An 11,483-nucleotide genomic window follows, 5' to 3' on the forward strand; every position below is an offset into this window, starting at 1 on the left:
GCAAGCTTCTTAAGGCCAAGCCCCAAACTTACACAACATTATTTCGCTGCATTCTATTGGCCAAAACAGGTCACAGGACCAGCCTAAATTCAAGGAAAGGGAAAACAGACCCCACCTCTTGATGTTGAAACGGCGAGGTTATATTCAACGTACCTGTGGGGCGGGCGCAGTGGCTCACGCCTGTAATCCCAGCACTTTGGGAGGCCGAGGAGTTCGAGATCAACCTGGGGCAATACAAAAAATTAGCCGGGCGTGCGCCTGTAGTCCCAGCTTTTTGGGAGACTGAGGCGCGAGAATCGCTTCAGCCGGGGAGGCAGAAGTTGCAGTGAGCCGAGATCGCGCCACCGCACGCCCGGCTTGGTCTACAGAAAGAAAATAGATGTGGAATGGGAGATATTGCTATGGCCACCTTTGGAAACGTAATCCATCACATATTTGGGAATGAAATTCCTGGGTGATATAATCTAACTACATAAACAATGTTTTAGAAATGAAAATAGCATCTCAATAGTTTAACAGAGAACTAAAAGGAAAATAATTCATAACATGTATTTCAATATATAAATGCTCAGATATGACTACACTACAAGATCCATTAAAATAGCTAGATCCTTGCATTGACTTAATGATCACATTTTGATTTAAGAAAAAAATAAGTCATTCCATAAAAGAGATCTCCTGAAATGAACAGAGGTACAGGAGGACACTAGAACCATAACAAAAAATAGTGCTAGGATAAGTGATAATGCATCAGATTTATTTCAACATAATTATAAAAAATAATCAAGACAAATTAGAGAAGAAATACAATAATCTTAAAAATGATCTGGGCCTTATCTATAAACAATAAAATAAAAACTCCCTATGTGACTACAGAAAACATTTCAATTATTTCAAAATTCTACCACATGTCAAAGCATATTTTTAGCCTCCAGTACTTAAGAAGACTTTGGAGATCACATCTTTCAGTGGCCAGAGAATATTGGATGGATTCTTTTAAAGAATAAAAGATTATAGGGAAGTTGTGATAGATGTCAGAGACATATCAGACCAAGATTGAAAACAATAGGCAACACTCAGATACTATTTTAGAATGTGATTTTCACATAATTTCTTTATATATATATATATATATATATATTAGTTCACGTATTTATTATTCAAATTCCGAAATCCCATAACCGCAAAGGATGTTAAGTGTAATGATCTATGTCACTTCCTCTGGAGATTTCCTGAGCAGATGCCATTTGAAGTAGAGTGAATGTAATAGTTGATCCTGGTATAAAAGTCGAGAGCTTTCCAGAAAATGTGGGATTCCTTCTTTTGGCCCAGTAGTTTGCTGCTGTTGCTAAGTTTGGGAACATTCGTGGTGATAGCTCCCTAATAACAGGGTGGCAAAGTACACCCCCAAATTCAAAGAAATCTCCAAGTGCCTTTTTAACCAGTGCTTTCTTCTACTCAAAAACTGGAATCTCGGACACAACAGCGGGTAAAACAAGGGAACCATCCACGCACTGATCCAGGAACATTCTCACAGTGTAGTAGGTTGTCATCCGTGCTTTGTTGGCAACTACTTTAACTTGATCAAGCAGCTCGAGTGCAGGGGATTCAAATTCTCCGAATAGAAATGTGAACATTAATCCTCCAACCCATGGTCTTGAGCTGATCCAATCTATAGCTGGCCCTGCATTTTAGCTAATTAATAAATCAGCACGTTCACTATGCAAAGGTCTTCCAATGGATATCATCATTGCCTTGAATTGTCTCTGTACTTGGAGGCTGTTGGTGCGTATCGGGTCACTCGATCCGGCAGCAATGCCTATCAGGAGATCACAGCAGTGACAGAGAATTGATGACATCTCAAGGGCAGTGAAGGTAGGCAAAACATCTTTGAATCTGCTAGCATAGAGAGTACCTGTTTCCTTGTTCTCATTCCCAATCACAATATTAGACCTTTTGCCCACACCGACACTGAGTAGTGCCTTGTGTAATCCATCGAGTATAAAACACAAAAATACTAAGCTTGGGGTTACAAGGTGAAAATGAGATCTGTGTGCTGGGTCTAGCATAGACTTTGCTGCTTTTTCAATGTCCTTAACATCTCCAATACCAGGTTGGGGCTCCAATGCATCTGCTGGATACTGTCTGCTCTTCCCAGAGAGCTCAAATCTCCCTTGAAAGTAATGGAAGCTGCTCCCATCCTTTGTATTGTCTTGTGGGCTGCTGGTCTGTGGGTTTTTTTCTTGGGTGGGACATTGTGGGTGATTGTCTCTGTGATTTTCACACAATTTTGTATTGCACTAAAAAAATACGGAGAATGGCATAGTACAAAATATTTTTAACTAACATTTATTAGAAATGTATTATGACTTCTATATCTCATTTACTTCTTAGTAATATTGTTTTTTAGTCTAGTAAAGGAATTTCCAAATCTCCTTAATTACACAATATAATTTCGATTTTCTTGCTTTTACACCTAAATGTGCAGCTGCACTAAAATCCTTTCCCCTGTAAACTGTGAACACCAGAGCTATGCCTACAGAGAGAAGAGTCAACCACTCATTTCGAGCACAAAATTTAAGGTTTCCTTAAATTTAAACTCAATCATCAAGATCAGTAATATTGTAATGTCATCTTTTAAAACATCAAAGTAATGCCAATAAAACCCCCTATAATGAACAAAACAAAACTTCTAACAAAGCCAGGATCCACAGAAAGAGTTAGTTGTTCGACAATTCTTACACAATATCTTTATGTCATTTAAGCTTTCCTCGACATAAGGACTTTTTCCCTAAATAAAGAGCCTTTTTGTGTAGCTTCTTTTAAAATTTTTCAGTATTCCTTCACACAGAAGGGCTGCTGACTTAGATCTGTATTAAAAGTACTACTGCCATATTTGTCTAGGATTTTGCTCAGGGCATCTTTTTAAACTAGCAGGGCAGGAACATTTTTCGTTGTGCAGAACCAAATCAAGTTTTGCGGCCGTCAGGCAAAACTGGTCCCCTCCTCTAAGTGTCAGTGATACCTTATAGCAAATCATTGGGTCAACCCCAGAATTCCCTCAGGTTTCCAAACTCGCTGGCCAAGTGGGTGCTGCCCAGAGCAACTGGAGATAACACTGGAAAGGGAATGGAATCAAAGGAACACAGGTTGTACAGGTTTTTTGAAAACTGTCTTGGACATACATCTAAGGTTGATTTGAATTTTAATTAAGTCTCACTTAAAGGCTCTCTGGGGTTTTTAAAAATTAAAGAGCTTTTAAGATATAATATCACATGCCCTGCTTTAAAACCTAGACAGTGATAAAAGCTTAAAACTGACGCAATCACCATGCTAATCACAATATTCCATGCAAAAGTTCTCCAATGGAAGGGATGTAACATTACATGGTCATTCATTTCTTTTCTCGCCTCTTAATGCAATGAAAGGTTATTATGTTTTGTCATGTTCTTAACTGTCTTGTTCCAAATATAGGCTTTTGATTTGGGTGGTATGTTGTGCATCTCAATAAATATTTTTCTTTGCATTAATTCACAATAATCCACTTTTATTCCCCAAAAGTCCATTTGGAGGTAGAAAAAGGTGAGATTTATGAAAACAAATGTTCAAAATCTCCACATACTTAAAAACATCCTAAAACTTCATGGATTTTTCTGTGGTTCCCAATTCTGAAAGCACATATAAATTATAGCATTTTTGTTATTTCCTTATGTTTACACGAAGACAAAATCTAATAGATATTAAATCGTGTTAACAAAAAACAATTTTTTTTTGAGACAGGGTCTCACTTTATTACCCAGGCTGGAGTGCAGTGGCGCAATCTCAATTCACAGCAGCCTCCACCTCCCTGTTCAAGTGATCCTCCTGCCCCAACCCACAAAGTAGCTGAGACTACATGTACTTGCCACCATGCCCATCTAATTTTTGTTTTTTGTAGAGACAGAGTTTCATCACTTTGCCCAGGATGGTCTCGAACTCCTGACCTCAAGTAATCTGGCCTCACCCCACGCTACCCCATGCTACCCCACCCCTCCGCCACGGCCTCCTAAAGTGCTGGGATTACAGGTGTGAGCCACTGCACCTGGCCTGAAAACAATTTAAGGTGAGCATGTGAGCTTTTCCCTCCACCTGTTTGGTGTGCTAATTAAGTCACTTAAAGCTGCTTGTGTTTTACCATGTCCGTTCTTAATCCTATGTCTCAAACATTTAGTTAATCATGCAACTAAACTAGCAGTTATAATCACAATTATCTGAGCATTCTTTATTGTGAATAGGTATTTTCGGTTACTAAAACCAAAGGTCTTAACTAAAAACATCCCCATATTCTTGATTATTTGGATAATTAGGGGCTAGGGTTGGTGTTCTCAGTGCCATAAACCACAATGTATTGCATATCTCTAAAGCACTTGGTGGGATGCTTTGGGTACTATAGGATTTTGTGAGTTTTCCAAAATATGTATCAACTACAAAGATGACAGTTAATTTAATTGATAACTTGAACTGTCCATTTTTCTGTTGTCCTACAATCTCTATATTAGAATTCAAAAACATTAAAGAGTAAAACAGAAACGATAAATGATGTGTCTTCTGAAATTTCTAAAAAATGCAATTTTCAAATGGCCTATGAGAATTAGATCCGTTATCTTATAAAATGCTGTAGCAGTAGGATATATATACTAAATAACCTTTCCAATATTTTTTATTTGTTTTGTAAATAGAATAAGTCCGTAGTGAGACTCTTCAAACCTAGTTATTAACTTACGTTCAGGACTATTTCATTAGGAAGCTTTTCTTCCCATTTTGGCTATTTTTGATCCAGGAAACCAGGTCAAATATATAGTTTCTTGAATAATTTCTAGAATGAAAACTGTTGAGAAGTCTTTATACATATATTCTGAGTTTAGAGCATTAAAATTATAGTAAGGTTGGATGTGGTGCCTCGTGTCTGTAATCTTAAGTGCTTCAGGAAGCTAAAGTGGGAGGATCCCTTGAGTCCAGGAGTTCAAGACCAGCCTGGGCAACATAGCAAGACGCCATCTCTTAAAAAAAAGAAAAAAAAGTTTTGTTGTTGTTGTTGTTGTTTTTTTAATTAGCTGGGCATGGTGGCATGTACCTGCAGTCCTAGCTACTTTGGAGGCTGAGGTAGGAGGATTGCTTGCCTCCAGGAACTCAAAGCTGCAGTGAGCTATGATCATACCACTGCACTCCAGCCTGGGCAACAGAGTGAGATCCTGTCTCTAAAAAAAAAAAAAAAAAAAAAAGGTTGTATTAAAAACCCAGTCTATGATGCAAAGTATGTTATTCTATACGTACAGGTCTGTAGCCTACACTCCGCATTATGGGCAAAATTATGTTGCATCTGAAGCATGAAACAATGAGTAGCAAATTCATCTAGCTATGGCCTCAGTAAATACACTCCTTTGTTTAGCTTATCAGTCATCACTAAAAACATTTATTAAAGACCTTCAATATATGGATCCTTTTCTCAACAAGTTTAAGATGTAGAAAAATATTACAGAAGATGATACAAAGTTATTGCTAGTCACATATATTATGATTATTTGTATAGAAATTCCAAAATGGAAAAGTAGAAAACAGATTTTTTCAAAGTCTTTTCTAACTTTAGTTCATAGATTCTTTAATTCCTATAGGAACACAAGATAATGTATTACAAATATATAATAACAAGATCAACAAAGACATACCTGTGAAAAGAAGCCAACTGCCTAGAAAATAAAGGCAGCCCCAGAGCCCACTACTCGCCCAGGCTTCTTCCAAGATTAGGTACCTAATTTTGCATTTGTAACTTTGTATTCATTTTCTTTAAGAAAATCCCCCAAAATCACATAAGTGTTAGGCCCCTCAGAACCTGGATCTGCTCCAGTGGGGAGTAAACCATATGTGACTTGCATAAAATGAATACAATACTTGGCTGAGCTTTTTTGAAAAACTATAACCAGGGAGATATACCAGGTTCCTGGATGACAAAATTTACTATTAAAATGTCAAGTCTCTTGAAGTTTAACTGAGCGTTTCATGCAAGCACAATGAATATTCCAACAGTATTTAGAAAACATAACAAAACTTTGGAAAAAGCTGGGAAACATCTGGAAAAAATAAGAGTCACTAAGAAATGTTTGAAAAAGATGATTAATTAAATATGAGGTGCTGGGTTGAAGGAAATATGGCTGTTATCCTGGGTACAAAACATATTCTAAACCTTCAATAATTTAAACAATGTGGTCCTGGTGCAGGAATAGGCATGCTGACCAAAACAGACATTAGAACATGTAAAAAAATTAATAATCAATAAACGAGGCAATATCAAGACAAATTCAGCAGGGAAGAGAGGAAGTGTTAAGAAAAATGGTAATGGTACAACTGGTTAGATAATTGGGAGTAAAAATCCATTTTGATGTTAGTCTTATACCATCCACCCAAATAACCTACATAAAGGAATGAAATGTTTTAAAAGATTAAATTATACCAAAATTACAAGAAAATATACATTAATATGATTCAAACTCCACAGAGGAATAGGTGTTTTGGTTTTTTGTTTTTTGTTTTTTGTTTTTTTTGAGACAAGGACTCGCTCTGTCGCCCAGGCTGGAGTGTAGTGGCACCATCATGGTTCACTGCTGCCGCAACCTCCTGGGCTCAAGCAATCCTTCCTCCTCAGCCTCCTGAGTAGCTGGGACTACAGGAATGCATCACCTTGCCCAGCCAAGGAATGGTTTTTTAAAAAGCTTAGTAACAATGAAACAAGTTACAAAATAAAATATTGACAGAACTGACAATGTAGAACTGAAAAATATTTGCACACAAAACTCATTACCCAAATCAAAGGCAAGTGATATATGGGGATTAAAATACTTTCTGCAAGTATACAAGGTTAACATTGACCTTATATAAAGAGCTCATACAAATCTATAAGAACAGCACCAAGACACCAATAGATTAACATGCATGAAAGCAGGTACGAACACTGGCAATTCCTCAAAATACTCAGCATGGAGTCAACATAGGACCCACCAACTGCACTCCTAGGTGTAGGCCCAAGACAAATGAAAATGTGTCCACCCCAAAACTTCTACATAAATGTTCATAGAAGCATTATTTATAACAGTCAAAAAGTAGAAACTCCGATATCCATCAACTGATAAACTGATAAATAAAATGAGTTATATCTGTACAACAAAATGTTACTAGACAATCAAGAAGAAAGCACTGTTTCAAGCTACAGTATGGTTGCCTCTTGAAAACGTACGCTATGTGAAAGAAGGCAGCCACAAAAGATCATATGTTGTGTGATTCCATTTATATAAAATATCCAGAATAAGTAGACATATAGAGACAGAAAATAGAGATAAGTGTTTGCCTAGGTCTGTAAAGGGGTTTGGGGGGAAATAAGGAGTGACTGATAATAGGTACATGATTCTTTGTTGGAGTGATGAAAATATTGTAAAATTAATTGTGGTGATGGTTGCACAACCCTATGAATATACTAAAAAATCATTTAACTGTTTGCTTTAAATGGGTGAATTGTATGGTGTGTGAGTTATATCAATACACAATGTGTAATATATTATCACAATACTATCTATATGATATCACTGTACATTATAAATAGCTTTATTATAAGATGCTTTTTTAAAGTATGCCCAGCCAAATCACAGAAGAAAGCAAGTTAACAAACCTGAGGAAATTATCAGCATTGCTAATAACCAAAGAAATACAAATTAAAGCAATAAGGACATAGAATTAATATTTTTCTCAAAATAACTAAAAAATAGTTTTGACAATTCTCACTGCTGCTACAAGTATGGCAAAACAGACATTCTCATATATAGCCATTGGGAGTGCAAATTAACACCACCTTTTTTGAAGGCAGTTTAGCAACAGATATTAAGAACTTTCAATATAGTAATACTCTGCCTCAGTGGTGTAGCTTATAAAAACATCACACAAGAAATTCCTCCTAAATATGAAAGGGAAAAATCTTTATATACAAAAACCCTCATTTCAGCATTATATATGACCATGAAGAAATGAAACATCTTAAATGTTTAGTGATAGTGGAACAGTTAAGTATGCTGCGGTATATGTACTAGATGAAATATTACACAACAGGGAAAAATGCATTACATATTAATATGGGAAAATTATTACAAGATATCAAGAGAAAATGACAGTACAAAATTATATGCATAATACTGTTAGAACTACGTTTAACTATTTTCTTCTTTTTTATATTTTCAAATTATCTTTAATAAACTACACTTAAATTTTTCTCAATATCTAAGAAAAATAAAACAGTAACAACATGTAAAGCACTGTATGATGTGTGGTTTATGCCATAATGAGTACCAGATATTCAGAGAAGAGTTTCAAACTCAGTGTGTCAATATTTTATCTGCAGGTGACTGTGCTTCTACGATTTTTTTTTACCCCAATAAAAGTCATTTGGTGAAACCCAATTTAGGAACACCTCATCTGGCATGTACAAACAAATTACCAAAAAAAAAAAAAAAACAAATTAGTGATAACGTACCCCTTAATCCATATATGTGATGTATTTTTCCTTCACTCTTTATTCTACAACTATATTTACAGTAAACATTTAGTCTTCAAACTGTTTCAATCTAGATTTGTTAAATATTTTAAAACTAAAGATAATATATAACCTACTTTGAATTATCACCAATAGACTCAAAACAGGGCAACAATCTCTTTAAGGAAAACAAGCTACTTGCATCAAAATGAGAATACTTTCTACTCTTTTGAAAAAATATCTAGGTGGCAACATTCTAGGTACAACAGGTAATTTATTTGTGGTTTTATTTCAAAAACTTAGAATATTTGTTTGAAATACATAATTCTCATCATTGGTAGTTTGGCACACAAAACTCTTCTAAAAATATAGGTTAGACATATACAATGAAGACTGAGGAAGGACAGGATTTTAGTGAAAAGTTGCAATAATTTATAAATTGTGCTAATACAATTAAACAGAGTATAAATCTTCAGAAATTTTATTTTTTTTTTTTGAGACGGATCTTGTCTGTCTCCAGGCTGGTCACTGCAAGCTCCGCCTCCCGGGTTCCTGCCATTCTCCTGCCTCAGCCTCTCTGAGTAGCTGGGACTACAGGCGCCCACCACCACACCCGGCTAATTTTTGTTTGTATTTTTAGTAGAGATGGGGTTTCACCGTGGTCTCGATCTGCTGACCTCGTCATCTGCCCGCCTCGGCCTCCCAAAGTGCTGGGATTACAAGCGTGAGCCACCGTGCCCGGCCAACTTGATTTTCAAAACACTGGAAGTTTAATCAAGAATCATGAGTACTTCTTGCCCTATGGCCACTCCATCTCCGTTTTGCCAAAATCTACATAATCAAAATGTCGTATGATTTTCCTTAAGTCTATTTTATTGAGATCAAAAACTAAGTAAGTACACTTGAGCTTCAAGTCTAAAACACAAAACTTGTGTGCTGCATCATTTTACCTTGACTCAGCCAATCAGAATGAATGTCACCTGGGAAACCCTCTCACGCTTATTACAATAACAATTCTGTTGCTTGATTTTTAAAGCAATAAATACATACTCAGAAATTATTTATCTATATGTATGTATATATATATGTATGTATATATATATGTATGTATATATATGTATGTGTATATATATATGTATGTGTGTATATATATATTTTGTTTTGAGACAGAGTCTCGCTCTGTTGTTCAGGCTGGAGTGCAGTGGTGCGATCTTGACTCACTGCAACCTTCACCTCCTGGGTTCAAGTGATTCTCCTGCCTCAGCCTCCTGAGTATCTGAGATTACAGGTGCGTGCCACTACGCCCAGCTAATTTTTCTATTTTTAGTAGAGCAAAAGTTTAGCAAAAACTTATCATCCTGGTTGCTTTTCCCTGATCAGTATGTGAAGGCACAAAGGAATAAAGAGAACTGCTTCACTTTTATACTGTTCTCATATTCACTTCTTATGTGCCAAGAACTTTGGTAATATAAAGAAAGACAAAGAGGAAAAAACATATCCTCTGCTTTTTCTGTGTATCCCGCACACCATGCATTTCATTACACACCAATGTGCTTGTTAGATTCAACTGCATTGTTATTTTTTATCTTCCTTGGTATATGCAAGAAAAATGGAAACAAAACTTAATGGAAAACAGAAAACTGTAACAAATGACAAAAGCAGATACTACGTTGGCTACATTCTCTGACTACACCATGATATAACCATAAATTCATAAAATTAACTTTGGAAAAAACAACCACTTAAAAAAGGTTAAATATTAAGTCTCTCCTAAATAACTTCTAAGTCAAAAAGCAGCAACAAATACAGACTATTTAGAAAATAATGTAAAGAGGAATAACTAAGTGTATTAGTCTGTTCTCACACTGCTGTAAATATACTACCGGACACTGAGTAATTTATAAGGAAAGGAGGTTTAAGTGACTCACAGTTCCGCATGGCTGGGAAGGCCTCAGGAAACTACAATCATGGCCGAAGGATAAGCAAGCACCGACCTCACAAAGCAGCAGGAGCTAGAGAAAGAGCAAGGGCGGGGGGAACTGCCAGATGCTTTTAAACCATCAGATCTCGTGAGAACTCACTCACCATCACGAGAACTGCATGAGGGAAATCCACCCCCATGATCCAATCACCTCCTACCAGTCTCTGCCTCAACAGTTGGGATTACAATTCAAGATGAGATTTAGGTGGACACAGCCAAACCATGTAACTGCATAGCAAAATCTCTGTCATTTAAATATACATCTTAATGACTTTGATGTTTTTTAAAAAATTAAAGTATACAAACCAAATGTCTAACAAAAAAGAAAGAAACAACAACAATGACCTAAAAAGACAGGAAGAAATAATACATATAAATACATATAAAAGAATAATACATATAAAAGGAAAAATAATAAGAAAAGAAACCACTCCTAGGAGTGCCATGGATACTATGGCCCCTCACCCAGTCCCCCTTCAGGTTCAAGGCTGTTGCTGGGAGTAATTATTGGCTGTTGATGGCTCACAGCTGAATCCATTTTCTGGAATTGACCTTGGTTAAAGGAAGTTGCCTCAATACATTTATGTCTCTTCTTCAAGGGTAGCCCACAATCCAATGACTGGATTCAATGCAGGGATTCAAAGACCCAGCCCTGGTGCCTTGGATTGGTACATCTCTGAATGCTCTTTCAGCCTCAATGCTCCCCTGGAGCCAGCTGAGGCTACTGATGCAGCTGCATCTCAGTTTGGCTTTTTCCTCTGCTCACTACTATTTTTCTCCCTGGCTTCCTCAAAGGAGTTGTTTCTGAGAGCACTCTTCAATAAACTACATGCAAATCTCATAGTCTCAGGGCATCTGACCTGCAGCAGCTAGTGCTGGAAGTGATCCTAGGAAAGTGGCTTTAAAATGAGATTGCAGGCACAGCCAGATCACCCACTGGTGGGCAGGTAC

The 11,483-nt window shown here is 36.6% G+C and overlaps 1 protein-coding gene across 1 annotated transcript; it reads right to left on the minus strand.

Moving 5' to 3' along the window:
* Positions 1-1,156: 1,156 nt before the first annotated feature.
* On the minus strand, positions 1,157-10,672 carry EBLN1 (endogenous Bornavirus like nucleoprotein 1). The gene is given in 3 exon segments (XM_058435712.1): positions 1,157-1,196; positions 1,198-2,300; positions 10,637-10,672. Coding segments are annotated over 3 exon segments (1,179 nt in total).
* Positions 10,673-11,483: the final 811 nt, after the last annotated feature.

Source organism: Hylobates moloch, unplaced genomic scaffold, assembly GCF_009828535.3.
Source record: "Hylobates moloch isolate HMO894 unplaced genomic scaffold, HMol_V3 SCAFFOLD_2, whole genome shotgun sequence".
Lineage (NCBI taxonomy): Eukaryota > Metazoa > Chordata > Mammalia > Primates > Hylobatidae > Hylobates > Hylobates moloch.